Source organism: Manis javanica, chromosome 16, assembly GCF_040802235.1.
Source record: "Manis javanica isolate MJ-LG chromosome 16, MJ_LKY, whole genome shotgun sequence".
Taxonomy (NCBI): Eukaryota; Metazoa; Chordata; class Mammalia; order Pholidota; family Manidae; genus Manis; species Manis javanica.
Window position 1 is genome coordinate 44,799,114 of NC_133171.1, and position 16,893 is coordinate 44,816,006.

General features: G+C 47.1%; 2 protein-coding genes across 5 annotated transcripts in view; one reads left to right on the forward strand and one right to left on the reverse strand.

Annotated features, from left to right (window-relative positions):
• The window catches only part of TMEM63B (transmembrane protein 63B), a 23,266-nt gene extending 19,797 nt beyond the window's left edge, over window positions 1-3,469 (reverse strand). The window contains exon 1 of one of the 3 annotated variants that reach the window (XM_037013669.2): window positions 3,335-3,469. The gene's annotated coding sequence lies outside the window, so the exon portion shown is untranslated. Of the gene's footprint in view, window positions 1-2,720; window positions 2,854-3,334 lie in introns of those variants that run through there. The other 2 variants (XM_017676269.3, XM_017676271.3) reach the window with 2 other exon arrangements.
• MRPL14 (mitochondrial ribosomal protein L14) lies at window positions 2,945-13,555 on the forward strand. 2 transcript variants are annotated; one of them, XM_017676279.3, is made up of 3 exons: window positions 2,945-3,065; window positions 10,995-11,073; window positions 12,983-13,555. In XM_017676279.3, exons 2-3 carry the CDS (start codon window positions 11,003-11,005, stop codon window positions 13,407-13,409), a joined length of 498 nt encoding a protein of 165 aa, XP_017531768.1. In that variant the 5' UTR covers window positions 2,945-3,065; window positions 10,995-11,002; the 3' UTR covers window positions 13,410-13,555. The 2 variants fall into 2 exon arrangements, with proteins under 2 accessions (XP_017531768.1, XP_017531769.1); XM_017676280.3 differs by having other exon boundaries at window positions 2,957-3,065; window positions 13,043-13,555.
• Window positions 13,556-16,893: the final 3,338 nt, after the last annotated feature.

Below are 16,893 nucleotides of genomic sequence, written 5' to 3' on the forward strand. Positions count from 1 at the left end.
CAAGAGTTTGAACTGCACTGGTCCACTTATACATGGAGCTTAATTGTATGCAGTTTTTTTGATAAATGTATTGGAAAATTTTGGGGAGATCTGCGACAATTTGAAAAAACATTTTCTTTTCTCCAGCTTACTTTATTATAAGAACACAATATATAAAACAGATACCTACAAAATGTATAAACTATGTTATCATTAAGGCTTCTGATCAACAGTAGGCTATTAAGTTTTGGGGGAATCAAAACTTACATGCCAATTTTCGACTGAGTGGAGGGGGAGGGCACCCCTAACCCTTGTGGTGTTCAAGAGTTAACTGTAGTAGGGAAAGAATGCATTTATCAAACACTTAACTCTCATTTTGTGCCAGGCACTCTTCTAAGTGCTCTACAAATCTCAACTCATTTACTCTCCATCACAACCCTGGGAGGACACTGAAGTACAGAGAGGGTACATAACTTGCCCAGTGTCACACGGCTGTGTGACCAGTCTGTGATAGATCTGGATATGGACCCAGGCAGCCTGGCTCAAGGCTATACTTTTACCCACTGCACTTTGCTGCCTGGCCAACAGAGTCGTCACTTCCACGAGGGAGTATGGAGCTGGGGGTTGGGTTGGGTTGGGGGCTGGCAGCCACAGCTCTGGAGAAATGCTACACCCTTTTTCTACCTGTTTGTCTTCCTCTTGCTTGTAGCTCCCAGACCCTCCACTTAGGCCTTGAGTTTGTGATTTCAGTTTCTGAGGGAGGTGTAGGGACAGGCAACAGAGCTTGGTAGTTAAGAACAGAGGTTCTAGGCTACTGACCAGGCAAATTACTTCACCATTCTGATCCTCAGTTCTTTCATCAGCAAATGGGGATAATAACTCAGTTGTGTGGTTGTTTCTGAGGATTAAACAAGATGACTTATGCAAAGCTCTTAATACAGTTCAAGGCACACAATGGATTCTAAAAAATTAGCTATTGTCAATAAAGTGTGGCATCAAAGGAGTTGGTTTAGTGAAGGAAATTGGCAGACATCAAAATAAAAGAAAACACAGAATTTAATATGATAGAGGCCCTGGGTCAGGATAGGCTTTTTAAGACCTAAGGGCTTATACTGTGTTTAGTACTCTGCCATGGAGTTGCAGGGAATGTCTCCAAACTCTTTAAACATACTGGATCCCTCTGTAGCAGGCTGGGAGGTAGGGGGCAAGGGAGGTTGATGCTATGCCAGGAAGGGCCAGAAGTTCAGAGAAGAGAACCCATTATTGATCAACAACTAGGCAAGGTGCCAGGCTCTTTACCTGTGTTATCTGGTTTGATCTCTATGATAAATCTTGTAAGGAGGTGGTAGTAAACACACTTTTTAATTCACTCTAAGGTTCAGACAAGTTACTTGTCAAGGTCACACGGCTATAGGATGGCAGAGCTGGAATTTGAACTGAGGTCTCCAAGACTGTTATTAACTGGAGAGAACTTGTAGGATGTCCAGAAGGGGGTTCTTAGCTACCCATCACCTGCCTTCTGCCTTCCACATCCCCATGCACCCACCCGTTGGCCAAGATCACTTTGGATGAGCCAACAGCAGGCCCCAGCATGTGCCACCCGGGGCATGCCAGGGCCTGGACCCTCTGGTGCCCTGGAGGACAGTCATGCTGCCAGCACACCCCTGCTAGAAACCTGGTAGACACTGACTTTCCCACTCCCCTCCTCACATATGACCGAAGGCAGGATGGGCAGAGTGGTGGAGGTGCCCATCCTCAGGATGTTGCAGACCAAGGGAGAGGCGAGAGAGTGGGTAAAGAAGTCGGGGCTCTCCTGGCTCCCTAGGAAGTGGAGTGCTGAGTCTCCAGACCTCCGCCCAGGGGACCAAGGCAGATGGCAGCACAGAGACCCAAGGGCAGGAGGCCCCTCTGACCTCTCCTCTCCACTTCCCAAGCATTCTTTTCTGGGGAACAAGGCGCCAAAGCTTTGGGACTGTCCTCCCCAGACGGTCAAGGCCCCGGGACAAAGCTCGCCCCCTCCCCCCAACAAGGCCTTTGCCCCACTCGGGGTTCCGCGTCTGAATCCTTTCCCCACCGCTCCCTCCAACGCAGGCCAGGGCGGTTCATGAATGAACTGCACTGTGTGGGGTACAAGGAGAGGACACGCTCTGGGGCCAGCCGCCTCCCTAGCCCGCTGGCCAGTCCCCAGACGGCCCGGAGGCAGCGGCCAGCCTCAAGCCAACACCGGAGAACCCTTCCCTTGCCCAAACCCCAGCCCCGGGCCAGCTGCGGGGCGTACTCGGCCCGGGAGAACAGGAGAAAAGATAAAAGAGACCGAGGGTATTTGACTTGGCGACCCTGGAATCCAAAATTCGGGGGCGGGGGAGGCAGGTTCCCCATAGCTGTAGCGGGCAGATGGGCGCAGCTGGAACCCTGGAGGGAAGTGGAGGGGACACACACCTGGACTGGCCAGGTGGGAGAAGAGTGGTGCTAGGGGGCCGCGGAAGGAGGGTCCCAACCTTCGGGACAGAGGGCGGTGCACATCTGGACTCCCGGCAGGGGCCTGAGGACTAATATTTGGCCCAGGATGGTGCGGCGTTGGGGGTAGCGCGCGGCAACACTGGGTCCCGTGGGCCCGGGCACCTCTGGGTCCCGCAGGAGGTTGAAGGGAGGGGACGCGCAGCTGAGTCCGGGGTTTTTCTTTGGGTGGTGGTAGAATCCTCAAAGGAAAGAGAGGGCCTGGGGAAGGGTCGCGTACTCACCCCCAGGTGCAGACTCGGCTCCAGTGCGGAGCCCCGGGTTGGGGCGGGGCGGGGCTGGGGGGGGGAGGGGAGTCGCTGGGCGGCTAGAGCTCCGGGTCCCTGCGGCGGCCGCGGCAGTGTCGCGGGGAGGGGGAGTATGAGGAGGGAGGGAGAGGAGGAGGAGGAGGGGCGGGGCCGCGCAGGTCCCACCCACCACGCCAGCTCACGCAAGGCGCGCGCGCACTCTCAGATCTCCGCCTACCCCGCAGGGTCCGGTGCGCAGGCGCAGAGGCGAGGCCACGTTGAGGGGAAGGCAACTCTGGGCCAGCGGGTCCCGCGGCGGGATATTTCAGGGCGGCGAGAGCGGTATGGACCGGGACGGGGATGGGGAAGGGGCGTCACACTCCTCGTTACTCCCTTTCTCCCTTTTGTCCTTGCAGTGAGGGAAGCGCACTCCGTGGGGTGGTGAGGAAAGCCGTAGTGGGAGGATAGTGGGTCCTCTGGGGGAGCGGGGAGTGGGAGGGGTACCGACGGAGAGGGGAGCGCTGTGACTCTGGCTCTCCTTCCTCTCACTCCCCGCGCGCGGCTGAACATCCTCTGGCCTCTGCGGCCCCGCGGCCCTGGCGCGCGCTCACCTGCCTTCCAGGGGATGTAGGGCCGGTCTGGAAAGGGGCGGGTTGCGGTCGGGCCTTCGCGAGGCGGCCTCGGTGGATCAATCACTCTGGCGCGGCCCCTCGAGTGTGTCTGCTTCTGTCGTCCTCTCCTTTCCCAGCTTGGGTCTTGAGATGAGTTTGTGACTCGTTTGCTTGGCACTTCTGTAGTGTGGAGAGTGAGTCCACTGCTTTCTCTGTCATGCAGAACCCCGGCTCTAGGGGGTTCCCTGGTTTCTCGTTTCACCAGAGGCTGCATCTGCTGGGGATTAGGACTGGAAAGTTGAAGAGAGAGAGGGATAGATATGTGTGTGCATACTTCTGTGTATCACCCACACTAATAGATCACAAAGGCACACGAAGTACCAACTTGTTCATTTAATTTTGGGTCCCTGGAAGGCTCTCTTCCCTTCAAACTTGAAGTGGGGTGGTTTGGGGACAAAAATGAAGTGTTGCTTCCCACAGTGGGCACTAAATGAACTTTGCCACCGTAAGAGATTGAATGGACTGAATTTGTAAAAAGGTTAACAAAAAGGTATATGACAGAGTCACCTTGAGTTATATGGGAGATTGGGAGATACTTAAACCTGGGCTGCTGGACAGAGGAGGGGCACTATTTGGGTTTGTCTGGTTCTTGTGTTTGGGCAGTGTCTCTGCTGCCTGCTGGCTTTTTAAAGGGTTCATTAGCAGCTTGTGGAATGCAACTGTCGGTTTGATTGAATGCAGTTCAAACTGAACTCCCATTCAGACTGAGTCCCATCAGTTAGTTGGAAATAAGTTTAGCGGACTGTGGTCATGATTAGAAGAAAATAAAAAGAATAGGAAATATCAGAGTGCGTTATACTTAGAGTATTGTTTTTTGACATTTTGTTCAGATGTGCACACATGTATAGTGTGTTAGGAGGTATTATACAGTGTTTCTGTGTGTCACAGAAAAGTTCACAGAAATGCCTTGCTTAGTCCCCTTTATCCTTCCGTTTGCCCTCCTCAGCTTGAGTTTTCAGTCATGCACGAGGATGTAATTAGTGTATTAGGAGTGTACAATAAAGAAGAGAGTGGGACTTGTTATTCAGGGAGGTTACTGCCCAAGAAGACAGTTCACTCTTGACTCCCGGAAATCTGTGCAGTTAAAGAACAAGGGTTTTGTTGGGGAAGGAAGTAGATGTGGCTTATTTAGGAAGGCAGAAAGGGAGATGGGGTGAAACTCTTTGGTAGACTGCCTGGTGGGAGGAGTCTTTGTAGGTTTGGATTCTTGGAGTAGTTTTGAGTAGGAGTACGCTGTTTGGGTGAAAAGGAATCTGTTCTATTCCCCTCCCCCCACCTCCTTCAATGGAATTGTCCATTTTACACTTAGAGTTTCTTGGATGTATATTTCTTATGGAACTTTTCTCATATTGTTTTGATTTTATGGTTGTAAAGCTGTTGTGATCCATTGCCAAATAGCACTTGTAATAGCTATCTGGAAAGTGGAAGTGGAGTCCAAATTAACTGGCTTTTGGACCTCTGAGGATCACTAGATGGCATTTTGTATGTTTTTTTTTTTTTTAAATAATACAGTTACGAATCTGAACATGTGGTGGATTCCTGATATATTTCTGCCGTGTCTAATTAGACTTACCACATTTTAACAGACAGAGAGTAGAGGAAACATTTAGAAAGTGTGAAATGAGAATTGAATTAAGAGCACTGTGGAATACTTTATTCTCCTAATATCAAGGGTAAAAACCTCCCCTAGAGTTCACTTTTCAGGTGGTCCTCTGTTGGGCACTGACCAGGATTATTTAGACTCTCCTCAGCATCCAGAATCTTAGGTGATATGAGAGTCCTTTGAAGCCTATCTCATGCCACTCCTGTCTTGTGGGATTATGACACTTAGACCTTCTTAAGATGAATTTTCCTATTGTTTTTGTTACTTGGATAGCTGTGAGAGAGGACTGTGATCCAGATTCCAGAAATATTGCTCTGGATCATGTAATATATTCCCTTATTAAGAAAGGTGCCAGGTAGCTTATTATTCGCTAGTGAAGCAACTCAGAGTGAGAAAATCTCCCTGCCAAAAACTTTTAAAAACTCATCTATATTTTAGAAAAGAGAAAGAACACTTTTCTATGTCTGTCTGAAGCTGAAAAATACTTTGAGGAGTGAGTGCTCTTAAAATGGAGGGAGAGCAAAGCTAGAATAGATAAAATCCACACACTGAAAAACCGAGCTGGAATAATTGAGAATTGTCAGAGGTACTTAAGAGCTACTAATTTAAATGCTTTTGTAACGAGGTGAAACAGAAGGCAAATAAATGAAGAAATACAGGACAAGCAGTCTGGAAGGTTTACTTTGTGAATCAGGAATGAGGGCCTTGCTGGTAGCCATCATAGAAGCAGCCCACCTTACTGTTGCCGGGTGCTCTGCTGACTGACAGTGGTGCTGTGAAAATCATCCCCTGACAGGTCAGTCACTTCAGCTGCAGCTTTGGTCCTAGGTGTGCTGGGGGTTTTATTGAAAAGATGGCTCTTGGATTCCTGAGCTTTTAAAGATGGTAAAGGAGCTTTGGCAGAGGAGAAAGTTACTTGTCCTGTGTGGGATGTGTTTCTGTGAAGTTTGTTAGCAGTTAAAGCAGCATCTTAGCTGGGTAGGTATAATAGAAATAGCCTTTTAAGCTTGAATAAGTGAACACGTTGCATAGCATTTCGGATTTCATTTCTCTATCTGCAAAATGGTGCTTTATTGAGTCTGCAGAACTGTTCCAAGTCCTTAGCAGATTTAAACCCCTGTAGATTGTTGCTCTTTGTTATTTGCCTTTGTGTTTGCCTTGGATGCTCAGGAATGAAACCATCCAAGAAAGTGATCTGTAGGAAAGTACTTTTGAGAATTGTAATGTGTTATACTTGTGTTGAAGTTAAAAAAAAAAAAAACTTCCTGAAAGAGAATCACTGAACAAAAAGTAATGAATTTCAAGACAACAAATAAGAGTAATTATTGGTCCAGAATGGGGAGAAACCTACAGGAGATGGAAGGGGTTGTGTCTGTGTGATGAGGCGGAAAGTCCAGGGATTTTTTTTTTTTGATTCCTCAAGGCTGCGGGGCCTCTGCTTTTCCCTGCTTTAATGAAGAAGGACCTTTATATCCTTAAACTCGCTGGAGTTTTCTTTTTTGTGTCTGGGCTTTGCATTTGATTTCTCTAAGTGTTAATTTTCTCTTCCCTAACAGTCTCCTTTAAACACTCCTTTGTAATTGTGCTGAACTTTTTGTCATGCCTCTTTTCTTTAAAACCCATTCCTCTTGAAAGCCTTTTAGAATGTATGTAACATGCTAGGCACCTAAGATGGAAATTGTTCAGGTTGAAACAATGTATGTAAATATATAGATCTGGGATACTAAGTAGACATTTTCCTGATCCTTAAAGATCAAGTAATGGTACTTTCCAGCTTTCCACAGAGCATCATAGGTGTATGTAGGGGTCTTTCTGTCTGCTTTTGCGCTCAGTCTCTGTATGTTAAAATTAGCTAAAAATGAGCTGTCAGTGCCGAGGAGGCTCCCCCAAGTCACTGGAGCCTGCAGAAGGGCACAAGAAAAGACCACTAATCTCCCAACAAGGAGCCTCTCTAGAGCTGGAGGATGAGTTGCAATTGCAGATAAATTTTATTAATTTACGAGATGCTTACTGAACTCCATTTGTGTGCATTGTGCTGTGAACAGAGCAGGCACAGTCTCTGCTTTCATGGAGCATACTTCTGTTGGGACCTATAAGGTGATGGATGCCAAGTGAAAAACTCACCTGTGTGTCCCTGTCCTCCACAACTGAAGGGAGATCTTAAAGTTAAACCAGGATGAGAAATGAGCATGATGCTTGGATTATATTAAGGAGCCCCCCTCCAACCCTGTGATTCATACTCTAAACCTGGAGGGCAATACTCAGTGTTGACCAGGAAGTGGCATGAAAAGTTATCTCTGGCACTAGAGTCTCCCAAATACCTGGCCTCCTCTGAGTGAGAGTGTTGTAGAGGAGGAAATATCACTGGGGTTAGTTTCCTGTGCAAACACAAAACTCAGAATAACATTGCTTGTGAAATGAAGCATTATATATAGACTGATCTGAAGTGAATCAAGGCCTGTGTCTACAGGATGGATTTATGCTCGGAAATAACATCAAGGTCAATCAAAGTTGCTTTGAAGTAAATTGCTGCCTCCATTACACTTTCTTCCCTGATCAGAACCAGTTATTTAGTGGTGGGATGAGGTGTTTTTCCACAGTGGGCAGTGTAGGCACCAGGTCCAGGAGATGATTCCAGGAGCCTATAAACATAGCATGGAGTAATTCTCCCACGACCTTACCATGGTTCTCTCAAAGCATGTTTATATGCCATGCCCCGGTTCCTGATACACAGATAAGAGCTCTACAGTGTCTGAATTTCCCTCTGTGCGGCCAGTGTGGCAGGGATCTTTCTTTCTTTTGGCTACCTCATTTATTTTATTTAGCAAATACTCATTGCACTCCTGCTGTGTAACTACCTGTTGGGGTCTCTTGCTAGGGTTGGTGTGGTGGAGACCACAGATTTTTTTGAAGGAATAAGGGACATATATGCACTAAGTGAATACATTTAGTTTTTTTGTGCTTTCAAGTTCATAGGAATGCTTACTGTTGTCTGTTTGATGTCTGAAGTTCTCAGGGTTTAGAGGTCACTGTCAGATCCACGAAAGAGCTAGTGAAAAGTCTTTGAATTGGGCCTTTTATTGTGAAAATGGTAGGCCCCCTTGGGGATGTGATCTTATTACTTCTTGTTTGAGGGCAGTACAGGTAATCCTCACCATCTGAGTCTGTGAGTCCTGAATTCCTGTAGTGAGTTCAGATGCCATGTTATCAAGCTCTCTGTGGTTTCTGAGTTTGTGGTAGTGAATAGCAAGAACTAGAATGCTAAGGGATATAAGTCTTATCTCAAAAAAAGATATTTATTCAGTGTCTGAGCAAATTTGGATAGTGAAAGCTGGAGCAAGGAGAGTGCCTGTGGCACAGGACACCTGATGTCCTCAGAGTGCAGGAGGGGCAGCAACTGATGTTGTATTTGTATACAAGACTTCTTGAGGAGATGTTTTTGAAGCTGGGTCAGAGTTAGCTGGGTAGATATGGGTGTGGGTTGTGGGGGTGGCTTATGGGCAAGGCATGGAGCGGAGGCCTGGGTTTGGGTTTGCACACTCAGATTTTAAGGGTGCACTCAGACGGCCCTCTGATTTTAAGAGGGTGTCTTGAATGGTGGAGTTTGTTACACCCAAGTCAGAAAAGTTTTGGGAAAGCCCCCAGGCACTTCTGCAGTTCTTGGACCAGCCTCAGTGTTGTGGAGGAAGTGGGGCAGTGTGGAGAGGCAGGGTGTTGCCGTTCTCAGGAAAGGGAATGTAGGTGGTGCTGAGTTAATCTTGAGGGTTCTGTGGAGGATCTGAGAGCCTCTTGTCTCCAGGGAGTGAGAGCAAGGGCCCACCAGCATCAGATGGAAAAGCTTGGCTGAGATTAGAGGTAACTGCAGGCTGGGCCAGAAAGACTTCTTTTCAGAGATTTTTTTTTTTAAGCCAATTTTTAGTTATTGCTCAATGTGGAGTTCTTCTTGCCACCTACACTACAAATTGTCTCCCAAACTTAAATTAGATTAAAGAGAATAATTTTCACCTGGTGTTTCTACATTTCAGTTGATTGAGCAAGCATTGAGTTGGGTTCTGAGTAAAATGTGCATGTGATGTCAGTATTCTTGATGGCACAAGTACTGTTTAACAGCTGGAAAAATAACTAATATTTAAAGTTACCATGTTAACTCTGTTGAGTAAGATCATGGGTTCAGGAAGCCAACTACTGGGATTCACATTTCAGAGCTGTGTGACCTTGGGCAACTTAACTAACTTCTCTGGGCCATGTTTCCTCATGTGTAAAATGGGACTAACAATAGTGCCAATTTCATAGAGCTTTTGAGGCTGAAATGAGATGATACTGTAAAGCACTCAGTCCAGTGCCTGACACATTATAACTATTTGTTACATTTTCATAAAAAGACAACAGAAATAGACTAGATGACCATTAAAACTGCTTCTCACCCTGAGCTCCCTCCTGTGAAGTGAGCTTTGTAGAGCGAGGCTATAGGGTGTGGTGGGATGACCCTTGAACAGAAAAGCTGGTCCACTTCTGGCACTGATTCTGCCCTTGGCTGGTTGTGGGGCTTTACACAAGTCAGTTCATTTCTCAGTATCTCAATTTCCTAATCTGTGAAACAAGACATGACTATATGATGATGACGATGATGATGATAAAGACAGCTAATAGGTATCAAGTGCCAGGCGCTGTGCTCCATGCTTTGCACAGTGTATCTTAGTGACTACCTTGTGAGTAGGTGTGACAGATGGGGAAGCTGAAACTCATGGCTGCTTGTCCAGGGTCACCTGTAAAGGTAAAGCTGGCCTCATCTGATGGTTTTTGAGTCTGTGTATCAGATGTTAATAGTTCTATAAGTTAGCTGCCTTGTTTTGCATTTAATTTTCTGGTTGTAATTACATTTTGGCCAACACTTCCTGGGTTGTCTTAAGGAAAACACTGGAGAGTAACCTTGCAATTTGAGCTGAATTATATTAGTAAGCATTTCTAGAGTGTCTGGATATACCTGTGAAAGTAGAAGAGTGCGTTTTTCCCTCACCCTCATTGAGTAAAATCTTATCTGAGGTAGTTTGGACTTAGGCAAAGCAAGACTGTGTAAATACTACAGTGGTTGTGGGCTTTCTCAGTAGAGTTCTCAAATGAGGCTCTCTGCAGCCAAACATATGGATGGAAAAACAGGCATGTTTTGCCCCTGGAATTACCAGCTGGCTGGAGGTTTTTCTTAAACATGCCCCTAAACTGATGCACAGGTGTTGCTGGAAGCTGGGGTCACCATATCTGTTGGTGCCATGGAGCCACAGGGTTGAGGTTCTGCAAGCTGGAGTCATCAGTGTTGGCTTGTGTTTGTTCTTTTAGCTCCATCGTGCTCTCCCAAACCCCGTTTTTATTCTTTTGTCATATTGTTGTTTGGGAGACTGACCCAAATAGGGACCTTGGTCGGTGACTCTGCAAAGGCATATTGGCTCTGCTTTGCTACCCTTCAGCTTATACAGGTGTTCTGGCTCTTACAGCTGGGGAGAGGTGACGTGGTGACAGACAATCTGGGTAGGTGGTCAGATAATCTACTTCCTTTTAGAAGGGAATGAGAGTTCTGGTTTCAGGAGGCACATGAGTGTCAGCAAGGGCAACAATGTGGGGATTTTCCTGTGTGGAGGGCTTGGGGAGTGATCACTGGGTGGATGTGTACCCGAGGGTCCCTCCTGCCTGTGGAAGTGATGTCATGATGAAGGCATTCTCTGTGCTGTTGTATTACTTATAGCAAGAACTGTTGTGAGCCATTCCAGCTCTCTGACCTCAGTTAATATGAATCAGCAAAATTGTAGCTGGAGTTCCATCTAATCATCTGTGTATCTTTTAACCACTAAGATTTATATTTAGTGACTAATGATCTTGGTGCTAGAAGTACCATCTCCCACACAAGTCCCCAACAGTCTTTAAAAAGCACACACACACACAATACTGGTTCCGAATAAGGACTCTGACTTAGAAATAAATCCCTCACCCCCTTTTTTCCTACAGGATTTGCCATGGCTTTCTTTCCTGGGCTCCAGGGCCCCTTCACCCATGTAAGCAGAGCACTCGGCTGGCGCTGTTTCAGGTAACTCTTCCCATCAAGTTATGAAAGCTGTGTCTTTGAATAAGCCTCCCATCAGGGCTGAGTATTACGGTGAATGGAAAGCGAGAGGAAACTCAGGCAGGTGGGCTTGGACTCAGAGAAAGCTAAAGGAATCAGATCAAGTTGGGGTTTGCTCAGGTAAGGAGGTGACCTTGATGTTGAGGGTTGGAGAGGGACTGGTGTATGGTAGATGAAACTTCCTTCCTTGCCAGACTCTTACAGTGTATTAAGACCTTCTGTTTTAGAAACAAAATCCCTTTTTCTATTTTAAATTACACTCATTATCAAAAACTCAAGCATGACAGAAGCGTGACAGTCTCCCCTCCTCTTAGATGCTAATCCAGGACGAGGAACACAGGCTGCATTCCTGTTGGCAAACATACCTCCAGTCCTGTTTGGGCCCCACTTGTGCCCTCGCTCCACAAGCATTGCCTGAGCACTGTGCCTAGGGTGGGTCTTCCTGCCCTGAAAGACTTGTCACAGCTGGTCACAGGAGCATACTTGGACACAGATAACCCTAAGAAAATGTGACAAGTGTAATCATAAAGGTGTGTATGGTGCTTTGAAAGCTGAGGCAGGAACTGCTAATGGAGGAGGAGGATGAGAAGGAGGAAGAGGACTGAAGGAGAGCAGAGGCAGCCTCCCCAGAAGGGAAGTGGGAGCAGGTCCTGTCCAGTCTCCAGGGTGGGCTGAGAGGTCTGGTGTGCTTAGAGAGCTCCAGGAGTTCTGGCCACTAGGGCACAGTGAATAGTAGGAGGTGGTAGACCTCAGAAGGCAGGCAGATTGGGGCTAGGCGGTTGGCAGGATAGACAATGGAGAACCACTGAACAGTTGTAAGTGCGGGAGTAGCCTTGGTTTTATATCGCAAAGAAAGCTCTTGGTCGGCAGGTGAGGCACCCTGAGAACCAGTTAGGACACTTAGTAAAACAGTCTCAGTGTGAGAGGGTGAGCTGCCGAATTGAGGGAGTGTCTGTGGGGTGGAGGGAAAAGACACAGGTGCTTAGTAGGTAGTATCTGGACTTGGCAGCCAGTGGATGTTGGATGTTATGGCCCAGGAGCTGGAGTTTCTTGAGAAGCCCTCATCTAGAAAGGAGATTCAGTGGCAGTAGGGAGTTTGCAAGAGGAGATGATGAGGTTGGGGTGGGACGAGCTGAGTTTACAATATTTGTAGGAGGTGGGAGTTTAGTGTGAATACAGGACTGGAATATAGGAAGACGTGCTGGAGACCAAATTTATTGGTGGGAAACAATGGAAATAAATTGTCCAGAGTAGGCATGTGGAGTGAGAGGAGAGGATCTAGGGTTGTCCCAGAGAACAGCACTTAAGGTGCTGGCTTCAGTGAATAAAAGTGCCACTGTCATCAGCTAGCTTAATAATAGCTTATCTGCCTTTGGTAGGTACTCTTAAAAAAATTCCTTTCTAGTGGGGAAAAATGCATTAAAAAAAAGATTGTTACCTTGGCTTATTTCCAGTTTCTCTTATGTTGTGTTGGGGGCTCCCTTGCAAACCTACTCATTCTGGTTCTTAGCAACCAGATAGGTGGGAATTTCCCAATAGGTGGGAAATTTGCTTTCGGGGAATAAGTTTTGTATGCTAGGCAGCAGATGAGGCCTGGCTCACAGGTACTCTCTTAATCCTCAGAGTTCTTTTGGATACCAAAGGCCTTAAGGTAAGGCTGCTGTGAAGTTTGTTGTAACAGAAAATCAGGTTATTTTTTAAACCTATCCAAACTGAGATGTTAACCAGGCAGCAGAAGTTTCTGACTGTAAGGAAGTGTGTGTTGTACACAGTGAAGTCTCCACAAATGCCTGGCTTTCTGTCAGGGCCCTGGGCTGTCTCTCTTCAGCATGTTGTTGCTAATGTACTCTCTTCCCCAAAATCTTGCCCTCAGAGGCCTCTGCACCCAGACCAGGAGAGATTCAGAGCTCAGGCTTCTTTTCTCTCCCACCAGCACCACGGGGAGCCTCAGTGCAATTCAGAAGATGACACGTGTACGTGTGGTGGACAACAGTGCCCTGGGAAACACCCCATATCATCGCCCTCCTCGTTGCATCCATGTCTATAACAAGAATGGGGTGGGCAAAGTGGGTGACCGGATACTGCTGGCCATCAAAGGACAGAAGAAAAAAGCGCTTATTGTGGGGCATCGCATGCCTGGTCCCCGGATGTCCCCCAGGTTTGACTCTAATAATGTGGTCCTCATTGAGGACAATGGGAACCCTGTGGGGACGCGGATTAAGACACCCATCCCCAGCAGCCTACGGCAGAGGGAAGGTGAGTTTTCCAAGGTGCTGGCCATTGCTCAGAACTTTGTGTGAGCACAGCCCAGGCTGCCGGCTGCAGAGGGGCTCATGAGGCAGCAGTTCCGAGAACTGCACCTTTGTGGAGAGGGAATGTGGGGCCCTGTGGTTGGGGAACAGTGTCCTGTGAGAAAATAAACATTTTCATGTGTGTTTCTTCCCAAGTCTGGGATGTGGTCATGAGGTAAATGGCACTGAGGTAGTTAGAAGGTGGCTGACTGCCACACAAGATAGGGGTCTTTGCATGGAGTAGCCTCTGAGCTTGTGCAGAATTGTCAGGCTCTGGACAACTGTTGAACAAACCAAATGCCAGTTTATAAATGTACAGTAGAATCTGTCACTTTCTAGCGAGGCAAACTTTTTTTTTTTGCTGTCCAGATTACCCTCTTTCTGTATCAGAGGGCTTGAGATAGTAAATTATTATGAAGATTACTGGGTTAGCATGAATAAGAACAGAGGGACTTATTAAATCTAGTGGAACATTGCCTTTAGGCTTTGATACAACCCGGACAGTAATCCTCTCTCTTCTGTAGAGCACCCTCTGCGAGGGAGCAAATGCTCCATGTCCAGTAGCAGAGAGCCGCCTCCCTTGCCTGCCGGGGAGTTGGCTTAGCCCTTGTATCATGCAGGTGACTCCATTTATTTGTTGGTCTTATGGGGGAGCTTTGGGGTGTCCTTTAGCTCCTTTAATGGAATCTCATCAACTCATTTATAAATTCATTCATTCATTCAAAATATCCTGGGCATATACTCATTAAGTATTCCATTGGCCTCTGAGAGGCAGAGTAGTGTAATGACTTAAGTGTAATGACTTTATAGCAGACTACCTGCATTTTAATCTTGACTACACCACTTACCACTTAATAACTTTGGACAAATTATTTAACTTCTCTGTTCCTCAGTCTCCTCACCTGTAAAATGGGGATATAATAATGGCACCTACTTGGTAGGGTCGATAGGAGAATTAAATGAGTTGGTAACTTTAAATGCCTGGCAATAATAAGCACTTGCTAAGTATTAGCCATTTTCTATTGTCATTATGAGCATGTGCTAGCCCTCGAAAACAAAGATGAGTAAAAGCAGATACAGTCCTTGCCATTGTGGAGATTACAGTGTCCCAGGTAAAGTCAACACAAATCACGTACTTATTCAAACAACTGCAAAAATCCCCAAGTGTGATAAGTGCCTATGATAGAGGGCTTATACCTCTTCAGTGGGATTGGAGGAGCTTCCCTGAGAAAGGGCTGCATCAGCTGCATTCTGAAGAACAAATAGGCATTGTTATAGAAGTCAGAATAGCAGTTATCTAGGGCAGGGAGGAGAGTAGACTGGAAAAGGGCAAGAGGGAAGCTTACGGGTGATGGAAATTATCTACATCTAGATCTGGGATCTGGGTAGGAGTTACGTAGCGTATACTCTGTAGAGAGCTGTACATTTTAGTGCTGTTTATGTACTTGTATACCTTAGTAAAAATAAGTGAATTGCATTAGCTCAGTGAAAGAGGAGAGAAATATGTTCCATACAGAGGGAAGAGCCCGTGCAAAAACCCTGTGGCAGATGAGAGTGGGATGAGTACCAGGGGCTCAAAAAGCCAGAGTGGCTGGAACAGGAGAGCAAAGAGGAAGCATGGTGTAGGATGAAGCTGGGAGGGGAGTAGGGCCAGAATGGGCAGGGCTGGTGGTGAAGGAGGGATGTAGAAGCCTTTAGGAGGTTCTGTTGACTGGGCTCAGTAATGCGTTAAAGGGTAGAGAAGGGTCAAGAATAGGTCCCAGGTTTCTTGCATCATGCCTGAATGGTTGGTCCTGCCGATTCCTGAGTTGGGGTGCCCTAGCAGAGGCCCAAGAGTGGCGGTGGAAGAGCCCCTGGGGCATCTGAATGGAAGTGCCTTTGAGACACCCAAGAGATATCCAGTAGGTAGCTGGTTATAAATAATCTCTGAAATTGGAATAGCCCTTACTATCTATTTTGAAACCATTTATGTGTATGTATATTCTTGGAGTTCTTCACAGTCCTTAGGTTTGGCAGGCATTGGTTTCATTTTTCAGCTGAAACAATGTGCTTCAGAGGTAGCATGATTTCTTCAGGTCTTCAAACTAATAGGTGGTAAAGCTGGCCAGATCCTATGACTGCCAGCTGAGGGGGCTTCCCACAACATTATGGGGTCTTCTGCGGTTGATGAGTCCTCTCCACTTCTCCACTAGCTGTGATCCTAGATGATACTTAGGATTAGTACCTTCCTGAATCCAGTGGGTACACCTTGGAGCCTGTTGCCCAGTAAACCTTGGCTGCAAGGAAATGAAAGCTCTTAGTTTTTTATCTTCCTGGTCGGAAAGTACACTGCTCCCCAGAGCTTCTCTGATAAGCTCAATTCAAGGTACCTCTGGGTATTTTAGGAGCTAACATCTCTCTCCATCTGGCTCTCTGGAAGGGCCACTAGAATTTGTGGCTGACATTTTCTGCTTCAGTGGCTGACCATGGCCAAGAGGAAGAATCACCCCAATGGACCTGCTTTGCCAGTGGTGAGTGTGTCTCAAACTGTAGCAGCTGGTACTCAGCAAGCTCTTAATTTTTCTGCTCTCTGGGCTGCTTCCCAGGGGCTGCAGGAGGAAGAGACCCCTGTCCTCAGGCAAAGGAAAGGCATAATTGTCAGTCTTAGTCTGGCACCACCGGCCCAGGGGCTGGGCTTGTGCTCTGATTGGACCTGCTTGACTTGAGCTGCCCTCCAGCTTTGAAGGTCACTTGCTTTCTGGGGTCCTCCTCACTTCTTGCTCAGCCCTTAGTCAGCAGGCAATGTATTCATCCTTTATGAGTTGCTCTGTTGCATACCCTCATCTGCCTCCCTGCTGTTGAGATTTACCCATGTCATTCAAATGACTGTCCTCATTGTCCCCTGGTCTTCCATGGGTTTAAACACTCCTCCCAAGGTGTCCTGTGCTGACCACTGGGAAACTGTGGTTGCCACAGAGGCGGGTGGCTGGAGCTTGCTTTCCGTCTGTGACGCAGGCCCTTGCAGCACACTGCCCAGAATAGCCTCAGCTTTGCTGCTTCTCCAGCTGCACTATCACTTTGCAAACTGGGATCTAATTTGCTGTCTACCCTCCCCACCCCAGTCTCTCAGCCAGTACCACTTTCTTTGCTCATGAAATATTTATAATCACAGATTATGTTTCCCTATGAGTATAAACTTGCTTTTGTTTTTTCCTTTCCGTGCCCTTAAGCAGCTGCTCCTGACCTGTCACAGGGCCTCCTTCTACGGGTTCATAGACCTCATCACAGTGTCTGCTGCAGTGTCTGGCTCCGCCCATGGTTTGACCCCCTCTGCTATATCAAATGTGGTAGAAAGATTGGGAGTTGTCGTTGGGAGACCTGGGTTCCTATTGGGCCTGTGTTGCTAGCTAGCAATGCAACTTTTGGCAAGCCACAGCCGCACACAGTGAGCTGTGCGGGGGCTTCGAACTCAAGGGACTTGGTCGACAGGGTGCCTCTGGAGTAGACTAGGCAT